Source organism: Daktulosphaira vitifoliae, unplaced genomic scaffold (assembly GCF_025091365.1).
Source record: "Daktulosphaira vitifoliae isolate Bord-2020 unplaced genomic scaffold, ASM2509136v1 Scaffold_2, whole genome shotgun sequence".
Lineage (NCBI taxonomy): Eukaryota > Metazoa > Arthropoda > Insecta > Hemiptera > Phylloxeridae > Daktulosphaira > Daktulosphaira vitifoliae.
The window spans coordinates 17,591,483-17,610,935 of record NW_026099573.1 but is presented as its reverse complement, the minus strand read 5'-3'; the positions used below and the strand labels follow the sequence as shown (position 1 = coordinate 17,610,935).

At 23.2% G+C, this 19,453-nt stretch overlaps 2 protein-coding genes across 4 annotated transcripts; one reads left to right on the top strand and one right to left on the bottom strand.

Moving 5' to 3' along the window:
• Positions 1–1,298: 1,298 nt before the first annotated feature.
• LOC126898551 (uncharacterized) lies at positions 1,299–8,169 on the bottom strand. Its single transcript, XM_050672725.1, has 8 exons — positions 7,918–8,169; positions 5,726–5,864; positions 4,216–5,335; positions 3,885–4,064; positions 3,209–3,332; positions 2,495–2,622; positions 2,121–2,191; positions 1,299–2,018 (listed from the first exon to the last, which is right to left on the bottom strand). Exons 1-8 carry the CDS (start codon positions 7,979–7,981, stop codon positions 1,862–1,864), a joined length of 1,983 nt encoding a protein of 660 aa, XP_050528682.1. The 5' UTR covers positions 7,982–8,169; the 3' UTR covers positions 1,299–1,861.
• A 5,923-nt stretch (positions 8,170–14,092) lies between these two features.
• LOC126898575 (uncharacterized) lies at positions 14,093–18,986 on the top strand. 3 transcript variants are annotated; one of them, XM_050672785.1, is made up of 7 exons: positions 14,093–14,224; positions 15,954–16,036; positions 16,099–16,183; positions 16,291–16,394; positions 17,562–17,743; positions 17,805–17,946; positions 18,552–18,851. In XM_050672785.1, the coding sequence occupies exons 2-7, from the start codon at positions 15,958–15,960 to the stop codon at positions 18,629–18,631; spliced, it is 672 nt and encodes a 223-aa protein (XP_050528742.1). In that variant the 5' UTR covers positions 14,093–14,224; positions 15,954–15,957; the 3' UTR covers positions 18,632–18,851. The 3 variants fall into 3 exon arrangements, with proteins under 3 accessions (XP_050528742.1, XP_050528741.1, XP_050528740.1); XM_050672784.1 differs by lacking the exon at positions 14,093–14,224 and adding an exon at positions 14,248–14,581 and having other exon boundaries at positions 17,562–17,725; positions 18,552–18,986; XM_050672783.1 differs by lacking the exon at positions 14,093–14,224 and adding an exon at positions 14,257–14,581 and having other exon boundaries at positions 18,552–18,852.
• Positions 18,987–19,453: the final 467 nt, after the last annotated feature.

The following is a 19,453-nucleotide window of genomic DNA, read 5'->3' as shown; positions in this document are numbered from 1 at the left end:
TTTAAAGTTGTTTTAACTATATATTTTGAACACAAAAGAAAACTATTGGATCAAAATTTAACTAAGACTAGATTTGAAATTAAATATAATACAAAGCTTAAAAGAAATGACAAAATAAAAAACAAACAATTACCTTAAAGAAAAGTACAATACATTCAAAATACAAAACATTAAAAAAGGAAAAAGAAATTCAAACATTTGAACTATTTAGAAAGAATGAACTTATATTTTACAAAATAAATCAATATGATTCAAAAAAAAAAAAGTAAATTATTTATCACTTATTTCTTACAAAATCAATATTAGAAAGTACTCTAGAAGGTGTAATTATTTGTGTTATACTGTTTATTAACTTAAATTAACAGTTGCATGCATTAAAATAAAATATTTAAGATATTTACTTAAAATATTGTTACTGTTATTTTAAAATTCTATTAAATTTATCAGTATTATTACATACTCGATTGTTTTTATTATTTATAAATATAATTTTTAAATTGTATAATTTAATAATTGTTAGTAAATTATTGCAATTATATAAATACAAAATAATTTTTCCTTAAATTATTATGGCCAAGAATACATATGAGAACACAATTTTATAATATATATTGAAATTTCTTTTTAGATTTAAGCAGTTTCTCAAATTATTTTAAACAACAAAAATGTATACATTGTTTAACTTATATCATAAAAATCAATTCAATTTATATTTAGTTTTACAGAAATAATTAAATATTATTTTTAATTAGAAAAAATAATCAATAGATAACAATTTTTTATATTGATAAAAAAAAAAATTAATATAATTAAATACATAATAGAAAACTAATGAGTCAGTTTATAAGTTGATATGAGCATTTGTTATTTAGCATATTGTCTAAAATAAGCTTACATGTTAATACTGATAATTAAAAATGCACAATGGTCTAATAAATCATGACAAATGTCTAATGAGTAACAGTCCCAAAAATTAATTAAAAATCATTCTAATGTAATATAGCCTTTTATTAAATAGTTCAGAACATTAATAAATAAGTGAAGTATATAAATATAGGCTATAGTTTATGAAATAATTTGAGATCTGTATTTAATTTTTCATTAAATAATTTTTTTAAATTATTTAATTCATTCATTTTTAATAATAATTAAAAATATATATTATGTTAAAATATCTAAAAATAACTATAAATTAAGTTTTAAATGTGTGAAATCATTCTATGTCAAATTGAAAATGGTCCACATATTTTGTATTTAAATCTCATAATATTTCAGTCATTTAAATTCAAATGGCACTATATAATAGTTCAGTACCAATTATAACTTTAACTACTTTAGAAAGTAATACCTGAACACACATATATATTTAAAAAAATAATATTACTAAGCAAATTTAACAGTCAGTTTTAAACAATAAATGTAATTGTTGTAATTAGTGTTCTTCAGCATGTAATGCTTATGCTATTCTGATATTACAACAGAGCTATGTTAGACTAGTATTTACAAAAACAAGATGATCTATATATTACATATTTTAACTTAAATTATATTTAGTGCTCTATTTGTAATATTGATAACAAGTTGCACGATATTTTCATGATAATAAATATTGGGATATCATCAATGACGATATGTTTTATTTCAATTAAATTTCTATTAACTATTATATTATTGAATAAAAATATTATTTAAGGAATCATTAGACTAAAATTTTTAGACACTTGGTCCCAATATTTTCTATTAAATTTGTTCTACAGCCAAAGACACACTGGTATAAATTATTATTACTTAAATTAAAATATCACAAGAACTAGTGAAAAATGAAACTAAGAAAATTTTTGTTGACAAACTATATGCAGTATTATTTCCGTGGGCGTCGAGAAACTGGAGGAAAAATATTACCAAATAGTTTAACAAGTGTGTTTCGGCTTTCTATACTCAAAGACATAATAGGCACAACACGCTCGTTAATATTAAAATTTGTACTTTTATCACAAGTTATCCATTCATCATCCAACCTAAAATTTATTAAACAATTATTCATATATAATAATATAATATAATACCATTATATTTCATATAATTAAAATTTTAGTCTCAAACATGCCAAAAATACTTACAGTTCTGGAGGAAACCAGCGAACTAACACTTCAGAATCTTTACTTCCTTCTAGTATTCGTTGAGCAACAACCTAGAATTAAAAAGAATAGTAATAAAATATATAATAACGATAAATTTAATGTAACATAAATATTTTTTACAAGTCTTAATTTTAATAAATAGTTAAGTGAATTATATTGATTATTTTTTAACACACAATGTTTTTAAATTTAATATTATTAACATTTTAATAGTTGTAGATTTTGATTAAAAATTATATATAAATATACATTAGCTTAAATTATTTTACATTTATTTTATTTTATGTTAGAGGGTATATAACCATTTATGATTATAATAAATATGTAAATAATAATTTCTCAATAACACTTACATTTGGTCGAAATCTTATGGCTCTTCTACTATAATCAATAAAATCATGTTGACTATTTACAGAGCTTAAAAAAAGCTGTGCTTGTAATTCCATCATGGTTGCTTGATCAAAGTAATCAAATTTTCTGGCTAAAATTATTAAAAATAAAATATATTATATGGTATAAAAGAACAAATTTATTATAATTTTTGGCACCCATTTTTAAATACATTTAATAATACTTTTCAAAAACATACTTATTGTTAAAATAAAAAAATAAAGTACAATAAGACTGTGTCCTACTGTTCTTAAAATGATTTTAAGGCATTTTTTTTAGATTATTGAATTAATATCTGAGTGATTAAAATCATTATCAAAACACTCTTTCATAAATATTTAAAAAAAATTATTATATTTAACAAAAATTACATAATTTTTGAATTTAGAGGCAGATTATTAATAAATAGAACCAGTCACTGGAACATCATTCTTTTTTAATCATATGTTACGTTAAACATGCTTTATTTTAAAATAATTTAGAATAATAAAAATAATAATAAAAATAGTATGTTCTAGGTTTTAAGCGTAAAATTGAGTAAAAGATAGAAAGTAAAAGATATAAACTTTGAATTTAATCATTATAGAGATTCTAATATTCATTTTACATTAAATTGAGTAATTTTAAATATAACAGTAATTTATGTAATATATTTCAGAACATAATATTAGTATTACCTGAAAATGGTTGACGACGTAATCTTAGTTTTTTTCCTTTTCTTCTAATTAATTTACCATTATTTCCTTCTTCTTCTTTGTTAGAAACCTTAAAATGTTGATTAACATGTCTTTCTAACATTATCTGAAACATTAAAAAATCAATATATTTAACATATTATTTTTAAAAATGTGTTCATTCATATGCATATCAGAAAACAACTGTAACTATTAATTTTTATTTAAGTTGGATTTTAAAAGTTTTAAATTTCCAAAAGTTTGCATAATATCATTCAGCATAATGAACGATAAAAGAAATAAATAATAGAAAAATTTTTAAATAAATTTTAATGGAGTTTAAAAACCCCTTCCTAAATTCAAATAAATGTATATTGTTATTACTAGCATTCAATTTTAATATTTTAGAAAAGATAAAAATCTAATGCTATTCCCGTAAAATATTAGTTATACATTTGCACCTCAGAATGACTAGTATGTAATAATTCTTTATTGGTTTTTCTAAAAGATCAAAATTAATAAATACATGAAAAGAGATCTTATAAATTGGATTATTATCAGCAAGTTTTTTTATAAAATATTTTAATATTAGATTTTTTTATATAATGTATGTTTTATTTAAAATAGGTTATAAAGATTTATAGAGTAAAAAATAATTAAAATAATATAAATTATTAACCTGAGAACTAAATCTCTGTCTGCACTTTTGGACAATACATTGAAGTGGTTTGTTTCCTGCATGACTTAATACATGTCGTTCAAGCCACGAACGTGAACAAGATGGTTTATTGAAAACTTTACAGTCATTCCATAGGCAAACAAAAGTTTCACTACACTTTTGAATATTAACGTGTTTTACCTACATAACATAATATTTAAATTATTAATATATAGTGTTCAGTAAATAAGGTAACAGATTTCAATTGTTCTCATTGTTTATAACAATTGACCTGTTTCCTTACTTACTGAACATTCTGTATATTTAATAACAAAACCAATTATGTTTTTACTTGTAAATGTTCAATGAGCTTTGCAGAAGTATTAAAATAACTATCACAGCCATTCCAATGACAAACAATATTTCCACTGAGTGAAATCCAGTGAGTATCTAATTTTGGAAATCTTAATTTTTTAGGATTCATATCATCTGAAGATATATTTGTTTGAGAACTATTTAATTTTTCATTCAAATTATTAGATTTGTATGTACAAGATTTTTCATCTATCAAATTGTTTATGGAGAACTTTGACTTTGCAGTCATCAAAATATTGTGTTGAATATTTTTATTCTGGTCTACAAGTAAGGAAGGTTTAGAATTAAGTTGGTCGTGACAAGACCCTGAAGATGATCGCATAAAATAACCACCTTTATCTGAAGTATCAGTAGTTTTAACATCCAAACATATTTTTTTCTTAGGACTTCTAAAGTTTGCATCACTATTAGATAAATTACTATTTAAATTTTCAGCCATACATGATTCTAATAACCTGTCACCATTACTTTCTGTGGATATATTGCTACTTAAATTATTTACAGTCTTTTCAAATTGGTCAGAACACTTAATAAAATATGATGGTGAAAGCTGATCAGATAAAAACTCTTCTGCCTTTATAGCAGTTTTATCATTGTTTATGATTTCAGATGAAGTAATCACATCATCTTCACACAATGAATATTTTATTGGAGATTCATCAACAGTCACAATGTAACTTTTGGGAGGAACAAAGTCACAATTTGATTTTTTGTTATCACAAGACTCAATTTTTTTACATTCTGTTAATGGTGATGTATTAAATAAGCCTCCAACTTTTGAAGAGTTTTGGAAAACTTTTTCATCACATGAGTTTTCTTCTAAACTTTTATTAAGCTCAATACATGTTAAGTCTTTTTCTGTTTTACAGTCATCTGTATCACTAGTATCAGAAAATAATTCTAAATTAGAACAGTCACCAGGCCATTCTTCCCCCCAAGGCCAACATGTTATATCAATTTCATCTGTTGAATTTTGAATAGGCGGTGGTGGTGCCATTATTGATTCACATTCAACTGGAGATGGGATTGAGTATTCACTAACTCTACTATCTGGTGTCATAGGTGATCCAAGTTCTGTGATAAAGGTTGCAACTCCACTAAAAAATTCAAATAATAATGAAATAGAAACTAAAAGTATTAATATTGTCTGTTTTATAACAACTGTAATATTTTCAAATATTGCCCTTTATTAAGGTGATTAAGGGAAATTGTTCAAAATTATAGTGCTGATAGCTTTAACTAAATAAATTTTGCTGACATATTATACATAATGTATAATTAAACAATATTGGTCTAGAAGGAGTGGAGTAATCGTGTAAGGCAGAGTAATACCAATAGTTTCTTAACTAAGAATCAAAGCTAAACTATATATATTTAAAACAAAAAAATACATATTTTAAATGGTACAACAAAAAATTGCTCAATTTATAATTATAATAAAAATATGTAAACTTTATTTTATTCCAAAAATAATAATAGATATTTACCTATCAGAACTTTCAGAACTGTCATATCTATCCACAGATCGTTTTTTAATACATTTTTTCAAAGTAAATGATCTATCTGTAGCGCAAAAAGTCATGTTAACAATTTCGTGGCATATGTCCAATGTTTGCAAAGGGTCAACTGTAATTAAATATCAATATAATAAATAAAATAGGTAAATATATTGGTTCAATAATCTACTAAAATTATTTTACAGTATTTTAGTTTTACTTAAATTATTAATTGTATATTAGTTGTAGAACAATATTCGATTAAATAAACAGCATTTATTAACTTTGTACAATTTATACATAAAAAATAATAATAGTAACCTATTTATATAAAAAATCTAATAAAATAAAGACCCTTTACATCTGTCAATAGATAATAGGAAAATGGTTGTAAAACAAAAATGTATTCAGATAATAATAAAAAGTGATTAGAATAAGCTACTCATTAGATTCATTATTCTTATTGTTCAGCTTTTATTTTAATATCTTCATCAAATAATAACATTTTCTTGGTTCCCTTTCTCTATAATAAAATTTTTGTGAAATATTCATTATTATAAGCATTTTTTACATATAATAAAAGCAATTTTAACTCATAATTTTTATTGAGGTATATTTTAATGTATTCCAAATTAAAAATTACCTTAAAGTCCTTGTAATTAATCATGCAAGATATACAGCTATCAAAATATACACATGCATAAATATAAATTAATACGAATAGACAATAATTAATATAAATTTAAATAACTCATTTATTATTGGAAACTAATAACGGTAGATACCAAATAAGTTTGATTCAAAATTTAAAATTGTAACATAAGAACTAGTTATGCATACTTAAATATATATATATCAATTTTGTTGAAAAAAAAAGCTAGTAAGTACTCTAAAATTAAATCTTTTATTTAACTATTTGCTTTAATAAAAAAGTATAGACTGAGCTAGAAAGTGCTATGTACCAATTTTTGGGATTAAAATTTTTGCAGATTTTTGTTATGTAATTTAAAAATTAAAAAAGTCTTAGAATGATCTGATCACTCTAATCATTTTGTTAAAACGAGAATTGCTGGATATTCAATTAATTAAGACATTAAAAACTGTTATTACTGTTCTACTTTGATACTACAAAACTTACAAATTGTTACATAAAAAGCAATTTCTGTATAGACTTCAATTACAGTTAAAAATGTTTACATAAATTTTGAATTATAATTTTATGAAACAATCATAAAATGCAAAATTTAAATGATAAAAAAAATATTTTAATCCTGAACATTCATTAATAGTTTATAAACAATATTATGTTGCATTCTACCTATTAAAATATTTAAAATATAATCTTGAATTTAGCCTGAATAATAAGTGAAATAATTAAGTATAAATAGCCTCAAACATTAAACAAGTATTAATTTCCTCAAAAAATTTTTATTTTGTCAAATTATTCAGAATAAAAGTACAGTTTCCATAATTACATTGATAAAAAAATCTAATTAGATTAAAGCAAGCAAATTATATACATATTAATTTTAAAAATATCATTGAGGAGTATCAATATAAATTAATATAATCAATATAAAACTTATATGTATATATTGATTTTTTGTGTCTCATTGAGATTCAAATTTTCCTAACAATTTATTTTATTTTAATTATTAGAATCAAAATTTATACCGTAGTTCAGTAATTTTGAAATTCCAAAATTTTAATAAAATAATAATATGAAGTGACCTTTGTAAGACTACTTTTTTAAAATTTAAATTATTTATTAATACAAATATTTTATTTATTTTTTTGTAACTCTGTTTTCGTAATAGGGGAGCACCACTTCAAATTTCAAATGGTATTCTATAAAATTAATCAAATAAAGCTAGTTAAAAGTAATAACACTTTTAGAAATCAATGAAACTTATAATAAAACATATAGTTCAAAATGTACTATTTGTTGATAAAAGAATAAGATGACTGAAAATCGATGGCTAAATTTTAGTTTAATTCAAACTACATCATAACTTCAAATTACTATAACTAGATAGGTATAGTCAAATTGTATAAATCGACCTAAGTGCCTAGTGAACGAAGAACACACTGTGGTATACACAACAGAGTAGAATACCATAATAACTTATGGGTAGTATACGCGTTAAGTCCGTTCATCAACAATGTGATATTTTAACACTCACGGTTATCGTTCAGTCGAAATCGAACCTCTCCGGCCATCTTTCGTCGGACAATGTTCAAATACATACAAAACACACTAACACGCCTCACTCTTTTTGGTCACAATCCTCTTCGTTGTTGGAGGAGACACCACCACACGCATTTCTCGTGTTTACAACATTTTCACGCACTACGGTGTCGTCGGCGGCAGCGACGACGATGCATTCAATGCAGTCGTCGTCAGTATACACAAAGGTGCAATCGTAGTGGGAGGCGGCGGCGCGCTCTACGTGCGGACACCGTGTGTTCTCAGGGAATAATAATATATATATATATATATATTGTACGCATATATTTAAGTACATATGTACAATTTATTTTATTTATTAGTAGTGGTCGGAGCCGGATTGCATGGTGGTGGGGTTGAACTATAGTAGAAGTCGGCGTGCGGCTGTGTTGCTCTTGCCTGCCGCTATCGTTCATGGGCGTCAGCATAGATGAAAGGGTAGTGGTGGTGGCAGTGACAGTCGTAAAAGACGGTTCGGGGAGGAGAGATGCACGCAAGGGTGAAGGGCAGCGAGACCGAGACCGCGTGAGATCAACAAACTCTATCGACAATCGGGTTATTATTTCATATAGGCACAGCTGCTTCTGCACTCTGCAGTGGCAGCAGTTGAATCACGATAGCCATTCACTGTTAACCATGTGGTAACCATTGCATAACGCCCGTAACCGGGTCCGCGAAATAGTAACCATGTATTTTTTAATTTTCGCTAATCGTGTAATGTCACTGACCATCCGGCAACTACGAATGCCGGATGTAAGTATGTATTCTCTTTTATTTATGCATTTCAGCAAACAATTTCAAATAAATTAATATCAACAGCTCATTAATAAATTAGCAAAAAAAATTACATTAAATTTTCTTCAGTAATTTTTAATTAATTTTAGGTAAATATATGATATATATTCATCCGTGGAAAAATATTTTTTTGCTTTTTAAAATTATTTTTCTTCATTTTGAAAAGGTTATTTTATTTTGTGACGTCACAAATTCAAAGGTAGACCGTTTATAATTTTTGTTACATCTATTTATCTGTTATTTTTTTTTAAGAAAAGGTGTCAACAACTCATTATTTCTGCCACTGACCGTTTGATAAGACGACAAGAGAGAATATAATTAAAATCGAATTATTTATCGGTATTTATTCCTCCCAAAGAGACAGGCTGTTAGCGATTTGAAATTGCTATTAGATCGATGTTGGCTCTTCATCCTTCCTTCTGTTATTGACCGTGCTAGAGAGCATATGTTTCTTAATTTTGTCACTGCTGTCTCAAAGATGAAGAAGAGCCGTTAACGATAAACAGTCAGATCTTTTCGGCGAAGCATCTAAACCATCGATGGGTCTCTTCGAAGACTGAATATTGTTTGCTTTTTATAATTATATTTATATAATGAGCTGTGTTTTATTAATTATTTTATTTATTATAAATTAACTTAATTTTATTCATGTTTGGAGAGCACGTGTTTCCACTTCTAGCGAACACTAAAGAGCGAGTGTCCAGGCTACTCCTGTTGTTTTTAATTAATTTTAATTAACATTAACGGCTGTGCTCCAATACCGTCCGTGATGTTTATTATATTATTTGATTTTGTCTAACTATTTTATTTTATTTTTGTTGTCATCGTCTTATTAAAGACATGATTTTAATAACAATCGTTTTCTTGTCCTTGTTTAACTTAATTTTCTTTTTTTAGCAATTAAATTTAATTTTCTTAATTTAACTTAATAATTTTAACTGTGATATTTATTTTATTATGCGAGAAGCTTAAGTACTCGTCTGTATTTAATTTCTGTTCCTTAATCTAGACACGAGCTACGGTATCTTTTACATATCAACCATGTACAGTGTTACGTGAGTAAGGAAACAGGTACATTGTTATAAACAATGAGAACATTAGAACCCGTTTCCTTAATTACTGAACACTATATAACTTCAAATATCATCATTTTGGTTAATAAACCACGAGGTGTTATAATCATTTATATTAAATGATATATTAACTCAAATTAAATTATAAATTAACTTAAAATTAATTTCCACTCATGATCCGATTAACATATCTGATAGATGTGCACATTTCGCCTAGATGGTGGCCACCTTTAGTACCATAGCTGCTCGTTATGCAAGCATCAAACCTCTTTGTGTTGCAGGCTGACAAAAGTCCCCTGGCAATTTGTTATTCTATTAGGAAGAATTTTTTTTAAAATAATAATTGCGTCTTTAATTATATTCAGGCTTGAAATAAATGGGGGCAACCGCCTTGGGGCCAATCTCAAATTTTACTAGCCTAATCATAGTTAGTGATAGAGTTTTTCTTTAGTATTTTTTTTTTTGCTTATCACTTTTTTTGTTGTAGCGATATTTTTCATAGAATGGTTCATCTCAATAGGACTTAATTTGACCCTAGTGAAAATAGATCATGAAAAAACTGAAAACTAATTAAAAATCAATCTTCATTTTTAAATATATTTAAAATATATATTAATTTTTATTAATTTATCAATAATTGATTGAGTAAAAATAAAATAATCGACGGTGTAGTTGAGTCTATAAACAGGAATTCTTGATATACATTTTCATATAGGTTTTAATCCATCCCGGATTATATCTTGGAAGTAGATGGTTTAGACTGTTAAACAAAGACACAATTTTAACAAATTTTTTGGAGAAGGAAATTAGTTTTTACTCCATTCTGAAAATGGAAATATTTTTCAAAAAACAATTAATAAAATGTTAAAACTGTTGAAGGTACTAATTAAAAAAGGGAGTGCTAATACCCTTAGACCTCCCTTAATTTCGCCTATGTGAGTAAGGGTCTTTTACTAAACTAAATCAGATTATTTTTATTACATAATAATAATAAATTATAATGTGTCTGAGTTATGAAATATAAATACGCCTCTGATATAAGTTTATTAAACGTAAAATTTTTTTCATACTACAACAAATTTAAAATTTTATATTGTATTATTTTGCATATTTAGGTTCATTTCACTTCTCAATGTATATTTTATATTTTTTAGATTTTTTTACACATTTCTTTTAATAATAGTTTTTTTCAAAAAAATATTTATTAAAACATTGATTAATTAAAAATTGTCCGTGAATGCGTACTATTTATTTATTTTTTCTTTTAGAGATATTAGTCCGCTATTATGTAACGCGTTTTTTAATTACGTTTTTAGCTAGATGTGTCCATTAATTTTTTATTTTAAGTAACTCACTTAAAATATCTCAAATAAATTTTAACACGATAGCATAGTTTAAGAATAGTGAAATATTAAGTAATCATATTCATAAAATTTACTAGTGGATAGAAATTATGTCCAATAGATTAAACTTATTTTAGCTTGGATGCAAAGCTGAGAAGGTATTAATTTTACTATGATTACAATATATTACTATATATTACAATATACAAAAACATAGAATAATAAATATATTAATGATATTTACAGAGTTTAAACAATTACTCTCCCAAAAATAATTCAAAAACCTATGTATATTCTGTAGTTTTTTAGGAAAGAAAATTAAATTTAACACACCCAAAAAATGTATTTGCCTACACTTATAATTATTAGCTTCGATGCGAAGCTGAGGAATTATTGGTTTTACTAAGATGTGTTTTTTTTTTTTATTTTTTTTTTATGTCTGTTGCCACTTTTTCTCAGCTCTCACTGGACCGATTTATTTTAACAAAACGTCAAAAGGTCAAAAATCGTATCTAGTTGAAGACATTACCCTTAAAAATTAAAAAATTTTCCCTCGTTCCCCGCAAATGAGGGAAATATCCAAAAAAATTACAAATTTAAAAATCGGTAAATTTTGTCATTTTTTTCACTTTTTTTCTTAAAACTTCCATTACTTTTTCAAAAATAAACAAATCAACATAATTATTTTTTATACTAAAACCTTAGATAATTCCCTTTCATTTGATATCATTTTTTTGAAAATCTAACACTTAATCTGCTCATTGGGGGAATTTTAAATAGCAACTTTTTTACAAAAACTAACTTTTTCAACTTAATTTTTGAAAATGTTCCGGAAATACTGCGTCCTTTAAACATATATCAAATTAAAGCTTATTTTATGTACTATAAAATGAAAAAAAAAAATTTGTCCCGACGACCTATCTTCTATGCGCAAATGGCTACCGTATTCAAAAATATGCTATTTTTCTACTAAAATTCTAGGTTTTGTATTTTATTTTATTTTAAAATATCTTATTAGGAGAATATATTGACTTTCATGAATATTATATAATTTAATTGACATAGAATAAAGTTCATAAGACATANTATTATATCATTTAATTGACATAGAATGAAGTTCATAAGACATATGAAATTAAACTTATTAAATTTTTTTTACTTTTTTAAAGTCGAAAAAGTAATTTTTAAATTTGAGTTAGCTTAAATAGCCAATTTTTTTAGCTTCGATGCGAATTTTTTATATGAAAATACTAATTTTTAATAATATTAAAACTTAGAAGTTATAGAAAAAGTCTATGAAAACATCGCGAAAAGTTGATTTAGAATGGTATATTTTTGTTACTGATCAAAGTTCTTTGTAGTGCATTTATTTATAGTAACAAACAGTTTTTATTGAAATTTATTGTATCAAGCCCTTTAAATTTTTATACACGTAAAAATAAAGCAAAATACAACTTCTTTATTATTTTTATAATTTCTCCGTTTAAATTACAATATTAAATTAGTATTTATTCATATATTATATTTTAAAATCAAAGAACTACTAATTAGGATATAATCAAAGAAATAAGAGTAGATGTTGCTTTTGGAATATTCCACCAATTTCTCTAAATGAAACACTATCTACAGATTTGCATCGAAGCGTTTCTTATGAGTGATTTTAATCACTGTCAAATATCATCTATGCCTTGTCTACACTGTGCCACCGTTTTTTTTATTGTTCTTACAATTTACACACAACTACTGTTTAATAGTTAATAATGACCATCGTAGACTGTAGTATAAAAAAGTATAAAGCACGATTTAAAATAGTATAAGCTTATATCATGATAAATTTTTTTAAGCCCCCCCCCAAATCTTGAACACTATTTACGCTAATGATTATCATAATTATATAAAAGAACTAATCCATAATGTTGATATTATTATTGAGTTTTAATGAGTTCTATATTAAATATACCGTAATGTACAATAAATTTTAATTTATATAAATGATTCATAGAACCGTTAAAATTTCACTGTCTATATTTGACTATGCCATATATAACAGAGCCGATATAAGAGCTATGCAAAGTGTGCCTTCACGCAAACTACATAGGATCTTGTAAACTTTTATACTCTTTAAAATATTCATGTTTTAAATAAAATAGCGCTACTATAATATATTTATTAGGAGTCATTAGCATAGATAGCATGGGGGCTGTGATGGCTTCAATAGAAACACTTGTCCTCTCAAATAAAGTAAATTTGAATCTTATTTTAGTTACCAACACAAATTTTATCGTAATCTAAAAAAAATCATTTAACTTTCAAAAAGAAAAATTCGTATTTAAATTGAAAACATAACAATAACATTCTCGAAACATTCTTAAGAGCTGGCCTCTTTTGATATTCGGAAAGAGAGCTTAAAAAATGAACTCTGAGTGTTTTTGTAAAAAATTTTAGAGTGTACGTATATAATTTTAGAATGTACGCTAATCAACATAATGTCGAATGAATAAAATCTAAATAATTGATAGATTGAACTACAGAATAATAATTAAATACTTGATGAGTCAATTTTTCTAATTAAACCAGAAGTAGTTTAAACATTACGATGCTTTCATATGATAGTTTTTAATTATTTGTTTAATATATTTTTTATTTTATTACTGTCTTATGTATATGTGAAATTTACAACTTTAGACCAAAAATAAATTGGTACAACTGAATGTTACACAAAAGGTATTTTTCTGTAACAATAACCGTGTTTGTAGTTGACCCCTTTATAAGAAAATTACATTTTTTTTATCTACAATAAGTGTGTGATTCTAAGTTCAATATTGATAGCAAACTTAATTTTTAGTTTTAGTTAAAATTAAAACTAAAAATTTAAACAAATTATATTTTAATCATCTTTATTTAAATATATATAAATATATATATATACTTTTTTTTTTGAAACATCATAACATTGTGTATAGAAATAATAAAATCATTTTCTAATTTAATAAGATATATTTTGTATTGATTAAATTTTTATCTTTTGATCTCATAAACTAAATTGTATATTGTAAGTTGCCATATTTATAAGATTATTATGTAACATTGTAGTTAGTTTTAATTTTTGAAAATAAATTTGAGCTTATTTATGTTTATTAAATTACAATGATATAGTTTCAAGTGCCTTCGTAACATAGAATGGTTACAATAATTATGATTAGGCTTATACTTAAATTTTTGTCCTTTTGTTAGACTATTAGTATATGCAGTTCTTGTGCAAATTGTTAATTTTATTGAAATATATAATAAATAATTTTTATAAAATTTTATTGAAAAAGTAAAAAATCAATTTATGTTTACTAGTAACAATTTATTTGTATGTTTATTCACAAATTATGTTATACTTCTTTCAAAATATGGACTTCTGGTAATAAATTACTTTTATTTAACTTTTTTTTTTTTGAGTAACATCATAATTAGAAAGTAAAATCTATTATTTCTTAAAATTTAATATGAATATTAGAACTTATGACCACTTATAGGTAGAAGGGTGTAAGTTACAGTTTCAGCAAAATAAGATAACTTAATCAATATTTTTCTAGAAATCTGTTGTATTCATAAAATAACGAGATTGACATTATGTTATAATTGCATAATATGACTGGAAGCTACTACTTTTATTTTAAAAAAATGATTATTGTAATGGTTGTTTAAACAACCAAAAAGGAAACTAATTATATCATATACGACAAATCAATTTTTTCTTGTTAAAAATTAATATTTCATGATCTTAATCCCATTTTGTTTGATATTATCGCTATTGTACATGTACTGATCAAGTGCGATTAATTTTATGTTATATGTAATAACTAATAATTTTTTTTTTATTAAAGAAAAATATACTTATTATTCTTATAAAAACACTAATGGTATCTTATTTTGAATTAGTGAATTAAATATATATGGCATAACTTTTTGTTTTAATTTTAATTTTGACAAAATTTCAAATTTTTGCCTTGAAACTTAGGTATAACAATACCAGTATTCATTACCAACAAATTATTGAAAAAAAATAATATATATTTTATAATAGTAATCTCCAGTATGAAATAACATATCAAATTTTTAAAAATTCATTATTAAGTTATGAAAACAAAATTTTTTTAGCATAAGTAAATTGTTAATATCTTCAAATATCAACATTTTATTATTTATAATTTGTAAAGAAATTTGGTATCAAATTTTCATTAAGATTTATTGATATATCAATAACATTTTAATAAAATAATAACTTGCTCATAAAAATCAAGCTCTTTTCCAAAATAAATTTTTTTGTCATTTTAAAGTCATTCTATTAACAGTTAAGGTGATAATAAACATTGAAAAAAATAATAAATGTTATATAACTTAAAAATTAATTAAACTAAGATTAGAGGTACACATCTTGTGTGTTCCTATTATAAATAAACAATTTAATATACTATAATTATTAACTAAATGAACTATAAACAATTTCTTATTGTTAGAAATGTTAAAAAAGTTAACGATTTTTTTTCTATACAATAGAAACTTAAAATTGAACCAATCATTTTATTTAAAAAAAAATATGTAATTTTTCAAGATTTCTTTATCATATATTAAATATGTTTTATTATGGTGAATTTAACTAAATAAATTTCATAGAGTTTAATTAAAGTTAATTATATTAGAGGACCTGTTATTTAAAAGTATTATAAAAGGATTTATAAATGATTAAATTTATTTGTATTAATTATGCAATACTTTCTGTAATTGTACAGTAAAATGGATAGTATGGAATTAGAGCTTGAAAATATGCTTAATGATTCTCCATTAAAGTATTCCAGTGAACTTGCCTACCAAGGTAATTTATCTTTTAAATATATTTTTTTAATTACAACTATCGTAAAATATATATAATTTTAGATAAAATGATTTTGCGTATAAAAAAACAAGAACAAGATATTGATATTGACAGTAAAAACTCTACTTTAGACCATGAGGAAATTGTGTAAGCTATTTAAAAGTTTATTTATTATAAAAAATGTTTTTATGTGTAATTTAATATTAAGTAATTAGTATATCAGTAATTTAAGAAAATTATCTTACTAAAAATAGATCTTATACTTGTGAAATTATTCAAAAAGTTGAAGATTCCAAATCAGATTTTGCTGATTTATGTGATGAACCAATAGAGTCAGTTCGGCAAGATGAAAATTTTAGTAAGTGTGATTTCTCTGAATGATTTTAAAAATAGTATTTCTTTAATATTTTCGAATAATCAATAAATATTGTTAGCATATTAATATATATCTTAAACTTCATTATTATGTTTATAATTATAAGTATTAATCATGGAAGTAGGATAATTGCTTTTTAAATCATTGTTTTGTCTTCAAAAATTTTTCTGAAAATTTTTTATATTGATAGAAAAATATTTTTTTGGATACGAGAAATATTAATGTAGTTCCTATAAAAAATGTTTAAATATTTTTATATGTCTATCATATTTAAAGCTGATATTAGAGGTGTTTAAAATATATACCCACCTTAAATGAGTTTTAAACCTAAATTGATGATCTATTTAAAAAAATCTTTTAACTTATTCTATAACTATTAATTTTCTACTGTTATTAAACCTTAACTTTTATGTATTGAAATTAAATTATTTTAGTCTAAACATGTATAAATTGTTATTTAAGAATCAAAGAATTCTTATACAAATTTTGATTGGGAGTATAAATACATAATATTTTTTACTAATTCATTTTAATAATAACTTATAATTCTGACAAAAATGATCTATCCTTTTCTACATTTATTCCATAAAAATACCATGCTTTAAATTATAATTAAATTAAAGAGTATTAAGGACTATTAAAATTCCAATTTTTTTAAATAATAGAAATCATAATTTATTTATTATTCTATCCGTTATGTTTGGCTATTTAGAAAATTACATACCTATGATTTAAAATTTTGTTTGTTAGTATAAAAATATATATTTTTAAGTTTAAAATCGAAACATTTTTTTATTGTTTAGTATTGAAAGCAAAAAAACCAGTTCACTTTTTTTTGATATTCACTATTTTTAAATTTCTGATAGACAGTCATATTTTCAACTATTTCTCTGATTATGTAGAGATATTTGTCCACTAGAGAAGTCAACATCATCAAAATAGAAATTTGAAAATTTGTTTTATTATGTAAAATATTCTTTGTTTCATAATTCAAAATATGCTCTGATGTTATTTTGAGCATGATTTTTCTTTGATTGTTACACAATTTTTTAAAAAATTTTATTGCACACAACAATAGTTAACATAAGTCATTACAACCACAATTATTTGTTTAAAAAATATATTATTGCATCAATAATTTTTCCGTAGTTTATCCTGCAGTAACAAATTCTGAAGATGAAGATAATACAGATATTACATGGATTCCACCATCTTTAGGATCTAGTGAAAGAGTACCTCGTAAACATATACGTTGTCTTTATCCTAAAGTTCCAGAAAAGAGAAAACGAAAAAACTGTAAAGTTCCCAAACAAGTAACTGCTAAATATATAGTATGTTCATCTTGATTTTAGTAACTTAAGTAAAAATGGTTAATATATTTCTATTATGTAGAAAAAAGAAAATCTATCAAAATCCAAACCAATTTTAAATGCTAGAAATACTTCAATACATAACAATCAAATGGATTCTATTGTTACTGTAACTAATGAACTGCCATTATCTAAAAAACAATGTGATTCACATATGACTAAAGGTGATAACAATTTAATTTTTAAATATAAATTATTAAAAACTTTAATATACATAATACCTAAAATATTTTTCTAATAATTTATTCTGTAGATTTAATTTTATTATTTGCCATTTATCATTAATTCTTAACTGCAATATATTAAATAATTTTTTATTTAAATTAGTGTTCTAATCATAATTATATATTAATAATATTATTTACAAGAGAGGTAAATAACATATTCAATAAAAATGGCCTTAGGTATAGATTAAATGTAGAAAACTGAATGTTTACATATACACTATATAACTATTTTATAATATTTTAAAATTTAAATTAGTTTTATTTGACAAAAATTTTAAATCTACATCTTTGTAAATGTTCAGATTTAAAACCATCTATATAATTTTAAAGAAATTTTAATAATTATTTAAAGTATAATGAAAATCAATTAATTTTTTATGATAGTTTGTAGGTCATACAATAATATTATTGAGAAAATTTAAATGTTAAATAGTATATATATTATTTATATAATTATTCGTCTGCTAAATTAATTTATTAATTTATTCAATAAAAATATAATATTCCTATTGCTTTTTTGACATTTTTTATTTTTATTATAGTTTGCAAACCTAGAAAAGGTATGGCTACTCCTAAACAAAGATTAGGTCGTATTATAAAAATTCATAAAATGATGAAGTGATTATCTAATATTATTTATAATGTATCCATTGTATATCTTTACTATGCATTCATTAATATTCCTTTTTATAATACATGTACAAATGAAATGCATTGAATTAGCAAATTATATTAAAATATATATTTATATAAAATAATACACATAAAGTAAGATTTAATTTTTACTTTCTATTTGTTTAGACTGAAAACTATGATTATAACCACAGTGTTATTATTATTATTTTTTACTTTTTGTACTTACATTTATCTATTCATGTAATTATAATTTGATTATAAAATTTTTTTATAAATTATTTAAACATTTGAATTATTCATTCTGAGTAAAATATTATTGATTTTAAATCTTTTATATTATATTAAAATATAATAATGAGTTGAAATTTATTGTTGTGATTCCAAATAAGTTTTTTTTGTTCATTGTACTTTATTAGTCGAAAGTATGTTGTTGCACTCCAATAGTGTTCATATTATATCATTTATAATAATTACTGTAATGATTATTTAATCAAAACAATTAAAGTTTTGTCTGTAACTATTGTATATGCCTTTTTAGATTAAATGTTAACACATTTAAAATTTTAATTTTAATATTTTTTTTTTTAGTCTATTAACTTAAATATTGTGATCTTATTAGAATTTTTATTATTTTAAATGAAATTTATTTGTTTAAAAAAAAAATGTGTTATAATTGTATTTATAATAAATTACGCATGCATTATGTAAAGTTAATGATAATTAAATAATTATATTATAAAGTTACATTATAAAAATATGTTTCTTTGAGCTATAATTTATTATTTTACTAATTGTAATTATCAAGATA